Genomic DNA, 18,946 nt, shown 5'->3' on the forward strand with positions numbered 1-18,946 from the left:
TTTTTGTTATACATTAAATAAAATAATTACAAACATTTAAAAAATAACTATTACTTATGTTTATTTCATTTTATTTTAAAGAATAATTATTTTACAATATTTGTCACTATTTACATTTATTAAAAAAAATAACATAGTTCAATCCCTGTCTTCTTCAGTCGAATCCTGTACCAGTTCCATGGAACAGCCGCAGGTTGCAAGGGCTTACAACTTCGGCGTTTACCCAATCAAAAGTGGATTCTAGGGCTCCAAGCAGATTCTTCATCACATCCACTGCAATGGCAGTGCCGTACTCTCCTCATATCCGGCCACTGTGAAGGCGAGAACTGCACAAGAGCATCAGTGGGTGACCAGAGAAGAGTCCAGTAAGTTTTTCTGTGCGTGCGCGTCATCTTCTTCAAGCATTGTTTGGTGCCAGCTTCTTCGATTGGGTTTCATTTTTGGATATTTTTGTTCTGTTTGGGCGTTGGGCATCTTGGTTTCAGCTGGGTCGTGATTGCTTTGGAGTAGCTTTTTTTTTTTTTTTTTTTCTTTTTTTGGATTTTTATTTTCCAGCCATTCTATCTCTTTCTCGTTCAATCTCTTGCTGTCTGCTGGAATATCCTTTTTTTTTTTTGTGACCCGGCACTCCAACCTGGGCAGGCCCTCGGACCCACCCCAGCGGCACCAAACCAAGGGATGAACGCGAATCCCTTCCATTATGTATTTATTGCATTTTAAGCGTTGGATAGATACATTTTTCCATGATTTTGAATTAATCATTTTGAAATGAGATAGTTTTGTCTACATTTTGTAAGTGAAATGACATTACGTAAAGCAATAGTTTTGGCCTAGCATGTTATGAAACTATGCTTAACGGATATCATCTTAATGTGGAAGCTAATAAACAATCAGGAAATTATTCAATGTCAATACGCCTTCCTAGTATTTTTGTCTAACAAAAAATTCATCAAACTAAACTTCTACATATTGCTATTATCATCATCTAACAAGCTACAAAGCAGATAATAGTGCTTAGAATTTTAGACAAAGGTGGGCTGCAATTGTATTGTGGTGCGTTTGAAAGCTAAGAATTAGAAGTGGTTGTTGTTTGAAGGGAATAAGAAAGGATCTCTGCTTAGACTTGTAAAGGGAGGTAGAAGCGGGTTAAGGCATGTGCTATTTTGGTGTGAGTAGCAACTCAAGAACATTGTAGTGACAGAGGCATAGAGCGGGGAAGCTTTCCCTTATAAGGCCCAATTCTACTCTTTCATAGAAGACCGTTACATTAGCTATTTATTATAGGAAATCTGAACTTGGTAACCAAGAATACTTGGTGCATGGGCACTTTAGGGTGTTTTCTTTTTCATAGGATAAGGATGGTTTTTATATTTTTAATTTATTTTTGCATACGATAAGGGTGGTTAGACTTCAGTAAACTCATTATAGCCCATGTCTTGTGCGGTTGAATATGGAATTGAACAAGTTAAAGCTGAGTTTAGTCCACCCGAAACTTCTCCTTTAAGAAATTAAAAGTTAGGTGTATGCGTTTTGTAAACACCTTTTTCATCTTTTAAAGTCATTCATGCCCTCTAGGTTGGCACGCATATATGGATATAGATGTGGCTGTTAAACTTCCTCTTCAGTAAATAGAATGTAAATATGTTTACCCCTTTAATCCCCTAGGGATGACATTTTTGTTTTTTTCCTTTCTTGGGATGGGACGGTGAGAATTGATTGTTTAATTAGGCATGTTTTAAGACAACTTCAAAAATGAAGGCAAATAGGCCAAAAGAACCCAAGAAATGTCAAACACAATATTTCACATATTTTGGTCCCAAATGCTTTTCCTAAAAGCTATTATAATCCTTAAAATCAAAACTGAAAAAAACTGAAGACTAATCTTAAAAGGTAAACCCTCGAATAACCCTATTTTGGCTCATCATTGCAAATATAGGCCCAAAAAGCATTTGTAGGCCAACCATCACCATTAGACCCATGTGACCACCATATTGTCAGAAGGCCCCAATAAATTTGACTTGGTAATCATGAGAGAGTAATTTGGGAAATGAATATGCTAGGAGTAGAGTTTAGGCCTATAATCATTCTTTCATTTTGAAAACAGCCTGAAAGGGTCAACCTGTGAGAGAAAATGGAGCTGAATCAGGTGACTGCTTGTAGCCCTGTACTCTTTCAACTCTTTGGAAGATGTTTTGCTTGTGTTCAAGATGATGGAAAAAATTTAGATGCTTATGATGGTGAGATCAAGAGGTAGTAGGAGATTGATTTCAAAAGGGAGGTTAATGAAGAGGATATTGAAGTTCAAGATCCCCTAGACAAGATGGGTCTGAGATGATCCACTCCTAGGGGGTAGAATTAGATTGGATTATGGTAAAAGCAAGAAGAAATATAGTTGAAGATTTTAGATAGATTAAAATGCTCTATAAAATATGTTGGGAAACGTTGGAAGAAAGGCTTCTTGATTAAGTTGCCATAGTTTTATTTTTTTATTTATTTTTTATTTTTTTAAATTTCCCCTTCTTTTTTTAATCTTGAGAACATCTCATCCTCCTTTAGCTTGCACTTCTTTGTCCTCTATTATAATAATTTTTTAACTATAAAAAAAGGAATGGCATAAGTCATGTGACACACATTCCGTGAGCTGCCTTGTTGCACCAATGGCATTATAATGCTGCAGAACTGAGCTGGTTTCCTTTTGTATGCCACCTATTATTTCTGATCTGTGTGAGGATATCTTCTTACATGCATTAGGGTTATTCCTGAGCCATTGATCTTATCTTTGAGATCCTAGAACCACTATAGATTTTGGTTTACTTCCTTATATTTCTTTTCTCTTCCATATTCCCCTTCTTGGCTTGCATCATTGTTTGTCCAGAAATGGTCCATTGCTCCAACTTGAAGCCTTATTTAAGCAAGTCATGTCAGTATTAGTGCAGACTTGTTGATTGTAACTTTCTTATTTATTTTATTTACTGCTGCAGTCATTTTTTGTATTTACATGAGTGGCAACAAACAAAGGACCCTCGGTAGTGGGGGTCAGCATTTACTGGACTATCTGAAGCGAATGCAAGCGGAAAGTCCTTCCTTCTTTTATGCCGTTCAGGGTGATAATGATAACTCTACTGGAAATATATTTTGGGTTGATGCTACCTCAAGGATGAACTATAATTATTTTGGAGATACAGTTGTATTTGATATGACATACAGGACAAACCGATATAGGGTACCATTTGCTTCATTCACAGGGCTAAATCATCATGGGCAGCCGGTGTTGTTTGGCTGTGCATTACTTCCTTATGAGTCTGAGTCCTCATTCATTTGGCTATTCCAAACGTGGCTTCATGCGATGTCTGAACGTCGTCCTGTCTCTATCACAACTGATCCTGATCGGCTTGTACAGGTGGCTGTTGCACAGATTCTTCCTGAAGCTCGTCACCGTTTCTCTAAGTGGAGCATATTTAGAGAAACCCAAGACAAATTGGTTCATGTATATCAATCACATCCTACTTTTGAATTAGAGTTCCACAAGTGCATTAATGAAACTGAGACAGTTGATGAGTTTGAATCTTGTTGGGAATCACTTCTGGAAAGGTACTACCTTATGGATAATGAGTGGCTTCAGTCAATGTACAATGCTCGCCAACAGTGGGTCCCTGTTTACTTGCGAGACACTTTTTTTGGAGAGATTTCAATGACTGAAGGAAGTGAGGGTATAAGCTTATTCTTTGATGGCTATGTGAATGCTGCAACTACAATGCAGATGTTGATTAAACAGTATGAGAAAGCTGTAGCTAGTTGGAATGAAAAGGAATTAAAAGCAGATTATGACACAACTAGCACAACACCAGTTTTAAAGACACCATCCCCTATGGAAAAACAGGCTGCTAGCCTTTATACGAAAACCATATTCATGAAATTTCAAGAGGAGTTGGTTGAAACTCTTGCAAATCCTGCAACTAAAATTGATGACTCTGGAGCAGTCACTACATATCGTGTGGCTAAATTTGGGGAAGACCACAAAGCACACTCTGTTAGGTTAAATGCATTTGAGATGAAAGCTGGTTGTAGCTGCCAAATGTTCGAATTTTCTGGCATTATCTGTAGGCACATTCTAGCAGTATTTAGAGCTAAGAATGTTCTTACTCTTCCCTCTCAATATATCTTAAAACGGTGGACAAGAAATGCCAAGAGTGGGGCTGGGTTGGGTGAACGTGCTTCTGAAGTGCCAAGCAATTCTCAGGAGCCCCTAACCATTCGGTATAACAATCTACGTCAGGAAGCAATCAAATATGTGGAAGAAGGGGCAAAATCTATACATATTTATAATGTAGCCATGGATGCTTTACAAGAGGCTGCTAGGAAGGTTGCTGCTGCAAAGAACCAAGTTTCTGGGGCCAAACAGGGTGACTCTGTATCCAATGGAAGTAACCCAGAGATGTGTGCAGGTGAAGAAAATCGAGCAGCACCATATCAATCATCGGTTAGTTTGTTTGCCTTTAACTGGTTTAATTCAAGGGCTATTCATTATTTGTGTGTGAAACAGGTGAAGAAAATCTTTCACAAATGTGTTTGTACTTATGTTCTCTAGATGATTGCCCCCCCCCCCCCCCCCCCCCAAAAAAAAAAAAAAAGAGAAGTAGAAGAAGTAATAATCTTATCCTCTACATATTAGCAAGAAATCGGATCCACACCTATCCACATCTTGAAGTTGCTGCATTTTGGTACTTTTAAGAAAAAAAAAAAAAATGAAATTGTTTTGTCATCCCTTAATTAAACATTTTGTAATTTGTCTAGTTTTTAATCTATACAGTGATTCTGTAATATATCTGTAGGAGCAGGCCATGTTGAATTGATCATTGTGCATTTAATAAAAATATATCCAAAGGAGTCTAGCTAAAATGAAGATGTTAAGATGGATATGATACAAGGAAAGAATAAGAAATGATCACATGTGATAGAGTTGAAGATTAGATAGAATCATGTATGATGCTTGGGATGCTGTACACTGGAGGTCGTCATTCAGATGCCCCATACTGGAAGAGTTAGTTGATTGTGGTGAATGACCCTCTTCGGTAGGAGGAAGACCAAGAAGAATAGAAGTCCAGGCAACCAAAAAGATCTAATATAGTTTAAGTTAAGACAAGGCATATCCTTAAACTGAATTGAATGGAAAAAAATGTGTAGTTAATCCCAACAGTTGGGATAAAGGTTTTGTCTAGGTGTTGGCTTGTATATTCGTACTTATTTTTACTTACTTTTTCATGTGAGTCCTCTATGCATTGCCCTCTCTTTTTGGTTTCCCATGCAAACTCTCTATTCACTCATCCTGCCCCTGCCACTGCACCTGCGCTTCTTTTTCTCCTCTCTACCTGGTTAGACTTGAGAGAGCAACATTAAATTCTTGTGTCTTTTTCAAAACAAGTTATCTCGCATCTGGGTGCGCATCGAAGAATTGACACTTGAGAGAACAAATCTATTGCAGGCTTCCTAAGTTTAAGAGTATTTTTTTTTTTCCTTTTAAATGACCTTTGGTTGATATCTGTTGTGAGTAGAGGGATGGTCACACTTTATATGAAACCTTGCTGCTGGTGGTTCTTCCATGAGTCTCTTCATCATATTATATTATTTTCCCTTGGAAGCTGCGTCAAGGGGGTAGGAATTAATTATCAATTGGTGGATGTTTCCTAAATGATAATTGGAGTTAGCCAATGGGGAGGGTTTTTTCAGGGATAAGGGTAACAATGGTCACATTTTGTTTTTCTTTATAACATGCAATTAGATTTTGTCCCTTATGCTAAGCTCTTGGTTTTTGTTGATGGGCCTTGGAGAAGCTAGATGGCAGGGATGGATGAAGATGAACACTCAGGCATAAGGCAACTTACTTGCTGTGTCAACTGGCTTAAGAGTACTTTTAAAGCCCTTAGAGATATTTCCCCTTAAGCGTGCAAATTTGAAAGTTCCAGAAGTTTTTTTTTTTGTTTCTAATGTCTGTCTGCTTTATAGATCTACCAACTCAGAAGCTAATTTGTGTAGCTAATGCATTGGTCAATACATTTTAAAAAGCTTGTCTGATAAGGAAGCGTCCAACTACTAAAAGGTTGACAGTACAAGTATGACAATTGACAAAGTAGAGTTACAATTTGTCTTCAAAAAGACACAGAACATCATCAGAACAATAGGGCATTGGTCTCTGGTTTTTTGAAGTGAGATATTATTAATGTTATTGATTGGCAGAGATTGATCATTTATCAATTTGTTCACAGATAGACAGGGAATCAGGCAATACAAAGGATAAAATATTAAATAACAATTTATAATTTGATCATTTATCAGTTTATGACTTATCCTTCAAATTGTTCCCATTTAAATATAAATGAACAATTTAAATAGAAGAAATTAGAGATTAGAAGCTATGTATGCATCTAATGAACTGACATGTGCTGCCATTGTGTATTAATTATTTATTTGCAAGCAGTGGTTAAGACGTACATTGAAAACTCAAAGCTGCCTCCCTCCCCACAAAAAAATGAATTAAATTAAAAATAGGTATTTGGTGGTGTTTGACCTATTTCTGTGGACTTTCTACAATTGTGACAGAGGACTGCCTTTGTTACCGATGTGTAATCTTAGCTGTGCATATTCTACTCCTATATTTGAAAATTAGAACTTTTGTTTCAACTTGGGATATCTGTGTATTTTAAGAATTTTAGTTAATTACGTTTATTTTGGATATTTATTTTATTTCTTTGGGATTATTTTGTAATTTTGTTTTAATTTGCAAGTTAGGCTTAGCTTGTTATTATGTATGGTAATGTAATGATTAGGATTAGGATTACAGTGGAGAGTCAAAGCAATTTCCAACCACTATAGGTTTACATCCTAGTGCTGTGAGTCCTTGTCTTTTTGGCACTAGCAGTGGATGAACTTACTAAGAGTACTCATAATGAGGTTGCATGGTGTATGTTATTTGCATATGATATTGCCTTGATTGATGAAACTAGAGATGGAGTGAATATAAGTTAAAATTATGAAGAGAAGCTTTAAAATGTAGAGGTTTTAGGATAAGAAGAAATAAGGCAGAATATATGAAATATAATTTCAATGGTAGGAGGAATATTGGTGAAAAGACTAAGCTAGATGGTCAACAAATTAATCGAAGAAGATAGTATACCTTGCATTTACCATACAAGCTAAAGAAGAAATTGAAGAAGATATGATACATAGAGTTAACGCAGGATGGGTAAAATGAAAAGTGCTTTAGGCATGTTGCTTGATCATTGCATACACTTAAAATTAAAAGGAAAGTTGTATGAGACAACTATACTACCTGGTATGCCATATGAACTAGAATGTTGAGCAACTAAGAAACAACATATTCAAAAAGTAGAAGATTCTGAAATGAGAATGTTAAGATGGATGAGCGGTATAATATTAAAAGATAAATTAAAGAATGAATATATTTACAATAAGCTAGGCATAGCACTTGTAAAAGATAAGATAAGATAGGAGCAGCTCAGATGGCTTGGCCATATGTAATGTAGGCCAAATGGTGCATGAGGATGAGTGAGTTAGTTACTGTTACTGGTGGTAGTAGAGGTTGGGTAGACTTAAAATAACTGGGAATAAGATAGTGGGTAAGGATTTAATAGCGCTTAAATTGTCAGAGACAATTGCACACAATCATGTAAATTGGCGGAAAAGGATTCATTTAGCCAATCCCATTTGAGGGGCTTAAGGATTGGTTTGTTGTTGTTATACCATATTTGTGTACAGGAACAATGTGTGTCACGTCCTACATCAAATGTGTACTAGGGGGATCTTGAATTTATAAGGATGGTTAGGGCTCCAACTACGTGTGACACTTTTTATAGGACAAAACCGTGAGGCCAGTGGGCCAAAGCGGACAATACTTCACTGAAGTGGGGCCTGAGACCATTAAAGAGATCTTGGATTTCTAAGGATGGTTTAGGCTCCAACAAAGTGAGGCGCCTTTTATAGGATAAAGACGTGAGGCCAGTGGGCCAACACGGACAATACCGCACTAGTGTTGGGCCAAGACTATTACACTGTGCAGTTGAATTGAACTCCGTTTTGCCCTTGGTGATTTATCTCCCAGTCTCTCCGCAAACCAAACTCTCCCCCCTCCCCCCCCCCCCAGGGCGGGTGTGGGGATGGCTACATCAAGTTGGTATTTAAAGAAAAAACCTTTATCTGCCATGCTTCAAAGAGATCCAAACTCTAAAACTGTCTCCAGTATTTAGCATAATCAGTCATCTTTAGTTCCATCTATTTGGAAAGGTCAAAAATAGAAGGATGGAGGCAGTTGCGGAGAAAATTGTTCAGAGGAAGTTGCAGATCTATTGCTGTCCAGCCTCGTTGCTACAATTGTGATTTCAGGCCACTCACAAGCCCTAGCCATGAAAAGAAAAAAACCAAAAGTAAAAAATAAAAAATAAAAGAATCTACATTGGGGTGATTTAGGTACACACAATCCTTGCTAGAGGTTAACCAGGATTGCTGCACAGCTTGATTACCAAGCGGCTGTGGTAACATTGCATAGAAGTTCTGGTTGTCGTGGAACCAGGAGAAGTGACATTATGTGGAGAACTGGAGATTGTTAACTATTTTAAGCATGCACAACCATGTAGCCCACCCCTCATAGTGGTACTCAAGGCTTGGTTGTTGTTGTTGTATGCACAACCATGCCCAAATTGAAGAATAAGCATGCAATCTTATAAAATGTGGTTTTTAATTTATTTTGTCTAATTTTATTGAACCTAAAACGCTCTTCACTATAAAAATAATTTTTCTATTTATTTTAGTGCACCATTTATAGGAAAATAATATTTCTTATACTTCTCACTACTTTGATGACTAAACATTTTAGAAATACAATGAAAATAGACAAGTAGTTACTACATTAAAGAAGTAGATCAATTTTCAATGTCCAACGTCCATAGGGACTGGAGGCAGAGGAATTTAAGGGGATACATTATTTGGCTTCTCTTTGGTGTGTGGTGCAGGGGAATTTTAAGGGGGTGAGCTTTTTGATATTCAGCGTGATTGGCATTATGTGTTGGGGTGTCAGTTCGTGTTGGGTTTTTCTCTCTCCTGTTTTTTAGTTTTCAGGTTGCTTCTGTGTTTTTTATCTGGATTTTTTAGACTATGTTAAGGAGATGTCTTATTCTCCTGGCTGTATATTCTTATTCTATTAATGAAATTCTTCTTTTACTATAAAAAAAATTAGGGACTCGAAAGCAGTCTTAATATTATGCCTTTTTACTAATTTTCTTTTTCTGTTTTTTCTTGTTCTTATGGAGGATGCCCTACTCTACTTGCTCTGCTGTCATTTCTGTTCTTGCTTCAATGAATTCTTTGCTATTTCAAAAAAGTAGATAAATTGATAAAATGAGTCTATGTATATAGCATACATTATATAAAACAAGTCTATACATATATAGCATACATCATATAAAACGAGTTTATACATGATCAGCTATGCAGTTTTACTGCCACAAAATATATACTACACATTTAATTACTTATAAATGCAGTTTCACTGCCACAAAATATATACTAGACATTTAATTACTTATAACACCATATAAAAATAGCAAATATATGCTAAGCAGTAGTAAATAAATATGCTAAATATTTGTAAATAGAATAAAAAATTTGCTAGTTGCTGTGGAGTAATTAGTAGTTACTCTTGGCTAAAAAACTAAGTAATAAAGGCTTAAGGGGAAGATAAAAATACAATATGAACAAAAAATTATTCGGTTATTATTAAATAATTTCTTACAGTAATCCTAAACTGCAAATCTACAATATGCAAACAGAGCTCTAATGCAAATAAGAAAAATGTGTACCATAGTAATAATAATAATAATAATAATAATAAAAATAAAAAAGCTGACATTTGACAATGACAGCGATCCTAGCACCAAAAATTGTTGATTTTGAACCAAAATCAATGTAGATCTTAGGAAACCAATTCCTAACTGAAATCAATGACAAAAAACCACCAAAAAACAAGAAATCCAACGAAATAGCCAATCAAATAAAATTCCTGAAACTTGATCAACATTTAGTTCGAATTTTAAGCTCAGATCTGTTTTTAAAAACAGAAATTACTTAGACCTATGCTGGAGGGAATAGAAGGAGCATTCAGAGCACAAAATAGCGGAGGAAATCTGTCGAAAAGGTGAATCTAGATTTGATACACTGACAGCTCATAACGCTAGTGTAATGGTCCGTAATGGTACTGTAAGGGCTGTTACAGACATTTGTGGTGGCATAGCTGCTGCTATGCCTGTGAGTTTGGAACTTGTGCTGGTACAATGAGTTGTCAACTGGATTAAGGACCTTCCCCGCCCCCCGCACCCCCCACCACGGCGTTAACTAACAGCCACTTCTGCATTATAACACCATTATGATCAGATGCTGCTGTTACACCAGCTTGCCAAGTTGGGGACTGTCTAAAGCTTTTGGTTTCATGGAGGCCTGATACTTGATACATTGTGGGAATTGAAAACTATCCAAAATATCACGTGTTAAAATGGAACCAGACCATTGAACATTGATTTTCTTACAAGTAATTGCTGGATTTTGATATTTTTGTATTACCATCGAGATGTCAAGTTTATCTGTGATACTTACAACATCCTCCACAATCAATTGAATCTGTTCGTGATTTTTTTTCTGGGAATGTGAGGAGAAATGGACTTGGACTCCTGGTAGATTGAGTTTGCCTCCTAGAATTTCAACAATTTACGAGAAACTGAATTTTTTTTTAATAACAAAGGAAGATGAATTCATTAGTGTTGACACCCAATTTTGTCCAGGGTCAATTTGATTAAAATCTGGGAATTCCTCAATTTATTGGGCAAATAAGGACAATAAATTACTAGAAAACTATTGGTTGAGGGCTCTCTCTTTCTAGACTTTTTCTAGCTCATTCAGGCCAAGTTAGGGCTTCAATTTTGTATTGTCAATCCCCCCCCCTCCCCCACTTTGATTTGGGTGGATATCCCTAGCCTAGTTAGGTGTTTCACATTGGAAAAAATAAGGTGAAAATTTTGCCCAACACTCTTATGGGACAAGGAAAGGAAACCCTTGAACTATTATTGCATTCTTGGGAGAAGAGCCATTAGGCCAACTTCCTAGCTTCCAAAAATTTATAGAAAGGAAATTATACCCTAGACACAGGCACATGTTGAAAGGAAGAAGAGAAATTCATGTTGAAAGGTGGGGATTACTTGTTAGGAGGAAGGAAAGCCCTAGATGATCATACGTTGAAGAGAAGGAAAAACCTGAGGGGATTAATTGAAGAGTGGAGGAGAAGAAGGAAGACCGTTGAGGAGCAGAGGTTGAACGGGGTTCTATAGTTTGGGAGACATACACATTCAGGTTGAAAACACAAGAGTACGGATAGCCCGCATGGAGAAAACAGCTTAAAGGTAGTTCTCGATCTCCTATGTGCATCATCATCTTTTTGAGAGTTTGATTCTCATGCTATAGTCTTCATGCAGGAAGAAAGTTTCCTCTTCATTTCAGGTAGCGTGATCTTTCTTATACTTCCTGAATGGCTTTGTTTGAGTATTAATACCCTATGTTTGGAGAGGCCTTGGATTTGGATATGAGTGGATTTGGACAAATTTCAATACAATTTTCATCTTATCCAAATCCAACACAAATTCAAATCCAATACAAATCCAAATACAAGGTCTGCGATCCATGCTCCCAAACACAGCGTAAGTGCTTTTGAGATCATGAAATTATGCATATAATCATAGGGACGTAGTTTATGTTGATCAAGTAGTTTTTGTTGCAAGCTCTAGACAAAACGTAAGTTTGAGTGATGGCATCAAGATAAGTTTCATTGATGGCATCAAGATTTTGTGCCAACCTTTTAGATTTGACTTCTGGGATCTTCACAATATTCTTGAGATCGCTAGGAATCTTCCAAGGGTCATGGCAGTTCCAAGAATTGTTGCTGTGTTGGATTTTTTTTTTAATGATAAAAAAGAAGCTATATTAGATAGAAAGAAGCGAAGGTACAACATGCGGGGACAAGAAATCCACCACAAAAAACAAAAAAAGGAAAAAATGCCCAAGAAAAGAAAGAAAACAAAAAATAACAAAATTAAACTACAGTATAAACCATAGACCTTTTTACTAGGCTAAGAATGATTAGAAACGCCACTTTTGAAATAACCCTCTATACTACTTGTGACTTTCATTTTTCCTTTAGAACATGCTATGCTTGTATTTCTTTATTGAAGTCCCTTTGGTTGGAAAATGGGGAAATTTCTTGAATTTTATCACCTTCAAAGTGATGCACACTATCTCCACACGAAGTTGTATCAATGTTCAACCCTTGGGCCTTATCTTTCTTTAGCCCTTTCAATATTCTCTTGTGATGAAGTCTACTAAAAAATGAACATCAATCGAAAACCTTCTTAAATAAATCGACATTGCCATTTTTTGTCTTGGCAAGGTGTTTCTTTGCTCTATTAACGCCCTTGTCGCCAATTTGTTTTTGACAAAAAAGTGCAAATCAGAATCCTCCCACTAGAATTTATAGCCTCAATAAATATTTCCATGTGACGTCTTTTTTTTTTTTCAAGAACATTTTGTGAATTAGTCATTTGTTCAAAAGGTTGTGCCTTAGATGATGATGTTGACTGCAATGTAGTAATTTCATCATCTTAAAAAAAATACGAGTACAATAACATCCTTCTTAATAGAAAAACTCAATTCAAGTTGAAATATTTGCATAAATAATCAGCACCACAAATGTATGTTGCCACATTATTGCTGAATGGATCTAGTTTTCTTAAAAGCTAAATCATCTTTACCATTAAATAAAAACTGGAAGAGAGAAAAATCCCAGAACTTGAAGATTTTTGAGATAAAAAAGGATGCTGTACCTGATTGTATTTATTTTCATAAAATACATTGTGCTTGCCTTGAAGAATAAATTATTAAATACATTTTAAATGTACACAAAAATAAGTTGTACTTGAAGATTTTGAGAATAACCCCAGCCTTCATCCTTCAAATATTCATAAAATACATAATAAAGTTGTGAATGTATTTTTTTGGTTTTTTTCCTTTGCTGACCTTGTATTCATCAGTCTTAAGACTCTCAACATCATGAATTCAGCTAATTTATGGGTACATTTTATAAAATTCCAGCAGTAATGCAAGATATCTTGATGTGCTCAAACTCGAGTTGTTTAATCTAACTTTAAAGGTGTGATATGTTGTTACACTTCAACCATACTACCAGCAAATACCAACGCTCTGTCTTACATGCTTTCAACTATTCTTATACATTAAACAAAATACAGTACTCTGAACTGTATAAATTAGAATTGACATATCTGTATTTCTTAAGACACAACGAGAAATTTCAAATTTGAGAAGGGAGAGGAAGTAAAAAAGAAGACCTCAAAGCTGTTTGCAGTGCACCTCCTCTCTGCAGATTTGATCAGCTGAGCTCCCTCTCAAGTGACTAAGTGGGCGTCTGGGCAGTGAAGAGCAGTAGCCAGACATCCAGCATGTCTTCCTCTCTTCAGTCTTCAAATGAATAAGAAATAGGAACCCTAAGTGTCTAAGTGGCAGAAGTGTGAAACAAATTTTGATTGTTTGCAACATGGGCCTTCTGTTAAGAACTTGAGATTAAGGGCTGGCCAGCTGGGCCTTTGGGATGGACTGTAAACAAATTTAAATTGTTTGCAAAATGGGTTTCATGCCCAACCCTGGTTTGAGCCAGTTTTTCCTGGTCATCCAGGTTGCTGGTTCTGACCGGTTTTTAGCTGGTCAATGTTCGTAGCATTTGGGCTTTTGACCTGGACTGGAAGAGCAGCCAGTTCCTGATTCGACCAGTTGAACTGGCTGGTCTATTCTGGATTGAAAACCTTGTATTTTTGTCACTCACTGCTAGCCTAACACTATAACAGCCTGTAACAGTCTGTAGCGGCCGTTACAGTTGTGAGTTGAAGGACCTCCTAGATATTGCGCTGTAATAGTCTCAGGAGCCACCAATACTGTTACTGGCCGTTACCAAATTTTTAAACTATGCTTGTTACTTTTTATGAAGAGACTGTAGCCTTGCATGTTGCTTGTTGGTGATTTCACCAAATTGCCTACTATTTCTCTAGTTTCAGCTTATATATTGTTGCCATCTTTATTGTCATATGTGAACTATGGGATGGATGATGTGAAGGTTCTGAGTTTTTTCTTCAGTTGGAGCATCTATTTGGCACTTTACTATGGTGCTTGAGAATGCGGTGCAGTTTATGCTCCATTACTTCATTGCTTGGTCAGTGCTGTTCTAGAATGTTGAGTCGTTGCCAGTAGGGTATAATTGGTTTAATACAGTTCATTTTTGACAGAACATTGAACGAAATTAGTGATTCTTAAATTTAAAACCAATCTCAAACCAAAAATTAATGATATATAAAAAAATTGTCAGCTAAACTGTTCAGTTTGTTTTTTAATTTTTAATTTTTTATTGGTTCAATGGTTTATTTATTATTTACTTTCAAAAAGAAACTAATGCTTCAAAAAGTAAACTAATGGGCACTTTAAAAAAATAAGGCCCATCTCATCCCATTGGTGTAAGCCCCATTGTCAGATTTTGCGAGGGAAACTTTGTTAATGGAAGGGACAAACTCAACTAGGGGTGGCAAAACAGGTTGAAACCCAACAGGTGACGCATGACTCGCCCGTTTAAATTGGGTTTGAGTTTAATACATGCTGACCCGTTTATTAATGGGTCAACCAGACCCACCCATTTATTAAACGGGTTAGACAGGTTCGGGTTGGGCCACCCACCGGGTGACCTGTTTATCTTATTATACATACAGTAAAAACTTCAAATAAAACCTAACCCTAATTTTGCAGGCTTGCAGCAGCAGCACACGGCGTTGGCGCATGCCATCTGCATCTCTGATCTTCCGATCTTTGGTCTTCCATTGCTGAAGTTCCATCTAGCCATCTCCCTCCCCATGGTCTCACAGAGTCACAACGACTCAGCGTCGTCAGCGAGGAGCGGTGCTGCAGCACAGAAGCAGAAGCCCCCTCACTCCCTCACTCCCTGCTGGCTGCTACCCAGCGAGAATTCAATCGTGATTCATGAGCACTGAGCAGACCAGCAGAAGCCTCACCCACACTATGCAGGCAGCCGCACGCTGCATTTTATTCTCTGCTGCCTGCTGACCTGATCTCATCTCCTGATTCTCCCTCACTTGAGTCTTAGACTCTCAGCCAGCCTCACTCAGTCTCGCTTCCCCTCTTTATTTTAAAAATTCTAAATCTAAATGGTTGGATTGTGGGAATCAAGGACCATAATCCTGTCTTCATTTGATTTGTGTACCAAAATGCTGTTCACAGCATATGAATCTGCCACAACAAGCACGAAGCCATCACCAGCCAGACCGAACACACACTCCAGGATCTTTCTTTCCCTCTCCCCTTTCTGCCTTCAAGCTATAGCCTTTGATTTTTTGATGAAAATATAAGAAGAAAATGGTCCGCAAGAGAATCGGAGCAGCTAGCTTCAGGCTTCCCCTCCCCCTGGAGTGCATTTTTTTTTTTTTTTTTAAATTGTCATGTATATGAAATATTTTTAAAAATTTAAAATGAAAAATTCACATTTTAAACGGGTGACTCGTTTATGACCCGTTTATTAAACAGACGGATTTGGGGTTACCTATTAGTCACCCGTTAATAAGCGGGTTAACCCGAAGCCGAACCCTTTTAACCCCAACACATTATGACCCGTCCGAACCCAGCCCGTTAACCCGTTTTGCCACCCCTAAACTCAACATGCAATTAATAGAGGGAGGAGTGGTCCATCCTTCCACTCCCAATCGATGCGATTCGGTGCAACCTGTCCTAGCACGTCTGTAGGCAATTGTTGATATGGCTACAGAGAAATTCTTGCCAATCAGAGCCACTACACGCTCACTAGAGATTCAATGTTAATTCAAGTTATAGAATTGCAGTCTTGCAGATATGGCAATCAGAGTCGATGTATATACACTGGAGAAATTCTTGGCAAGAGTTGTAGCCCCCCTGTGGTTGGCTTAATATCTATGTGGTGAGTGTTTCATTTTTGTTACGGGGTTTTTTTAAAATTTCTTTGTTTAAGGTCGATTCAATAATTTCCTTTCTGCAGGAAGCAGATGATGAGAAATCTGCATAGATTTCTGAGTAATCTGCATAGATTTCTGAGAAATTTGGATGAAAACGGATTGGAGGGGAACACTGTTTTTTCAGTCATTCTTGGCTGAGCCAAGATGGATTCCATCATGCTGGGAGGAGAGTTCCTCCCTTCTAAAACATCAATTGGGAGTGAGGCAGAGGGAGCACTGCGCCCTTTATAAAAAAATTGTGCACACCATGTTTTTATATGTTTTTCACATAAAATTTTAAAATTTTATTTAATAATATATTGGAATACTGAATTGAATTGAATATAGTTTGTATCTTATACCGATGAAACAATAAATTAAACTAAAACAATAAAGAAAAGAAGAAAAATTCTAATTAATATATATTTCTCTCTCTCTCTCTCTCTCTTTTCTTTTTTTTTTTGGTTTGCTTCAGCTTTTTGTACAATTGGAACCAAAACCTTAAAACATTGAAAACTGGTGCCAGAAATCAGAACCAAAAAGGCAAACTGAAATGTAAAGTGTCTCAGTTTTGGTTCAGTTTTCCATTTTTTGGTATATCGTTGGACTAGTCCCACTGTTTTTTCTAAGCGCTGGAGGTCTAGTTTTCTTTAACAAAAGGAGATTGATAGAGGACTACCCTTGGCGTCTGTTATTTTAGGTGTTCATATTCTATTCCAAGATTTAGAAATTTGCTTTTGTTTTAATTTGAGAAATTTAGGTATTTTAAGAATTTTAATTATTTTTGGTTTGTCTTTTACTTTGGCATTATTTTGTAAATTTATCTTTCTTCTTTTAGCTTAATGTTAGCTCATTATAAGTATTACCTCTCTGTACTTTGGTTAATTTATTGGGGTATCACATGCACATTCTTCTTCCACTTTTTTCTCAATCTTTTCTACTCTTCTTGTACTCCCCTCCCTCCCTCCCTCCCTCTCTCTTTGCGTGTGTCGTGTCACGAAGTTCCTTTTACCCAAATATGTTTTAGTATTCAACAATCCTGTCTGCATGTTAATAATGTTATAGATGGTTGTTATTTGTCCAACTAAATGCAATTATAGGTTTCTGAATTTTATTGCAAATTTATGTATTTATAATATTTAAATGAATTATATGCAAAAAAGTTCTTGTATAATTAGAATACCTAGTAATCCCTGCATTTTATTTTGGTTCCTACATGAAATGCAATAATTCTACAGTTCAAGTCCCATGATTTTGCTCCTCCAAAAAACAAGAAAAATAAAAATGTTTGGTTAATTAAAAAAATAAAAATAAAAAATGTATCATTATTGTTATTGACCTGCTGAGCCAAGGTGCAAGCTGTATGTGTACTTTACTAGTCTTTTAAGTTCGTTTTTCCCCCTTCAAATTATTCCGTGGTTGCTTAATCTAAAAGTCACCTTCATATACTTAAGCTAGAAGATCGTGGTGCTTCTTTCTTTGTCTTGATAATTGTGGAAAATCAAAAGTATGGTCCTATAAGCTCAACTTACAATTCTGAAAGCCAAGCCAAAAGAAAAAAAATCTTAATTCTTCTGTAGAAGATATTTATTTCTCCAGAAAGGATGAAGAGTGAATCGGTTAACTATAAGCAGTGTAATCTAATGAAGTAATGCTCATCATTGATCATTTGTTATGGTGCTTGCTTTTCTATCATGATCATGGAGTGGCAAATGTTTTTGGTCACAGAATGAGAAGGAAAAGAAAATTCGCGAAATGACTGCAGAGTTGAGCAATACAAACCAACGTTGTGAAGTGTACAGAGCAAATCTGCTGGCAATATTAAAAGACATGGAGGAGCAGAAGTTAAAGCTTTCAGTTAAAGTTCAGAATGCCAGGCTTAGTTTGAAGGAGTAAATGAGAATCACTGGACAAATCTCAACATTGTACATTTCCTTTCCTCCACAAGTAATATTATTATTTTTTAAATATTTTTTAGTGAGAACTTCTGTTGTGCAGTTCAGGTTTTGCATTCAATTCAGTGGTCAAAAAATCATGTCAGGTAAGTTGTTCAATTAGATGGCTCTTGGAGGAAGGGGTTCTTGTGAGAGAAGTAATAACACTTCTGATTTCTCAATTCCAACCTGGCGGATCATCCACCCACTGCTGTTTAGTTTAGCTGTGGATTAAAGAGACCTTTGATGAAGAAAGAAATGAAGCTGTATGTCCAACCAGATTACAGGAATTCTCAGGTCCCATGATGGGTTTGTGAGTATCTATGAGAAATTCCTTTATGGGGTTTGTATTAAACAGGACATATTCGGTTTGTATCGTATTAGTGACCCATCCACCATCCCCTCTGAGCGGTTCATCGTAAGGGATTTCAAATCAGGGATTTCTAATATTTTAACTTGACAACTTGTAAACGTAGTGCAATGGAAAGCTTTGAATCTACTAGAATGGATGATTAACTGTTGGAAATTGATCATGTCCATTGGAACTGTTGAGAAGAGATCTCCCTCACAGGTCCTATTATTCTGGTCACTTGCTTTTCACTATTTTCTAATTGTAGCTTCTTTTGCATTTCCTTGTTGGTAGCATTCAGTTAGAATTGACAAAATGAACAAAAATCTATTAACCTAAACTGATGATCCATAATTGATTTGCACATCAAATAAGTCGGATATGACTTAAAATTTTTTGTCTCTCAATGAGTTGATTAATAGATTTTAAGTCCATGTTTATTGGACATCGGTCTAACCACATAGGTCCACAATTGGGCAAGGTTCAATTAAACTCTTCTACTGCCGCCTTGGGTCTAT

General features: G+C 36.6%; 1 protein-coding gene across 4 annotated transcripts; it reads left to right on the forward strand.

The window, feature by feature from the left end:
- The first annotated feature begins 128 nt into the window (after positions 1 to 128).
- On the forward strand, positions 129 to 18,605 carry LOC131160330 (protein FAR1-RELATED SEQUENCE 9). 4 transcript variants are annotated; one of them, XM_058115912.1, is made up of 4 exons: positions 129 to 365; positions 2,982 to 4,480; positions 17,874 to 18,070; positions 18,149 to 18,605. In XM_058115912.1, the coding sequence occupies exons 2-3, from the start codon at positions 2,999 to 3,001 to the stop codon at positions 18,039 to 18,041; spliced, it is 1,650 nt and encodes a 549-aa protein (XP_057971895.1). In that variant the 5' UTR covers positions 129 to 365; positions 2,982 to 2,998; the 3' UTR covers positions 18,042 to 18,070; positions 18,149 to 18,605. The 4 variants fall into 4 exon arrangements, 3 of the variants coding, with proteins under 3 accessions (XP_057971895.1, XP_057971893.1, XP_057971894.1); XR_009138010.1 differs by having other exon boundaries at positions 150 to 365; positions 17,874 to 18,092; positions 18,187 to 18,605; XM_058115911.1 differs by having other exon boundaries at positions 150 to 365; positions 18,144 to 18,605.
- Positions 18,606 to 18,946: the final 341 nt, after the last annotated feature.

This window comes from Malania oleifera, chromosome 7 (assembly GCF_029873635.1).
Source record: "Malania oleifera isolate guangnan ecotype guangnan chromosome 7, ASM2987363v1, whole genome shotgun sequence".
Classification (NCBI taxonomy): domain Eukaryota; kingdom Viridiplantae; phylum Streptophyta; class Magnoliopsida; order Santalales; family Ximeniaceae; genus Malania; species Malania oleifera.

Coding starts and splice junctions, on each gene's coding strand:
- LOC131160330 (XM_058115910.1), top strand. CDS start 2,999: ATGAGTGGCAACAAACAAAGGACCCTCGGTAGTGGGGGTCAGCATTTA. Junction 4,481..17,873: donor CAGCACCATATCAATCATCG/GTTAGTTTGTTT, acceptor TTTTGGTCACAG/AATGAGAAGGAAAAGAAAAT.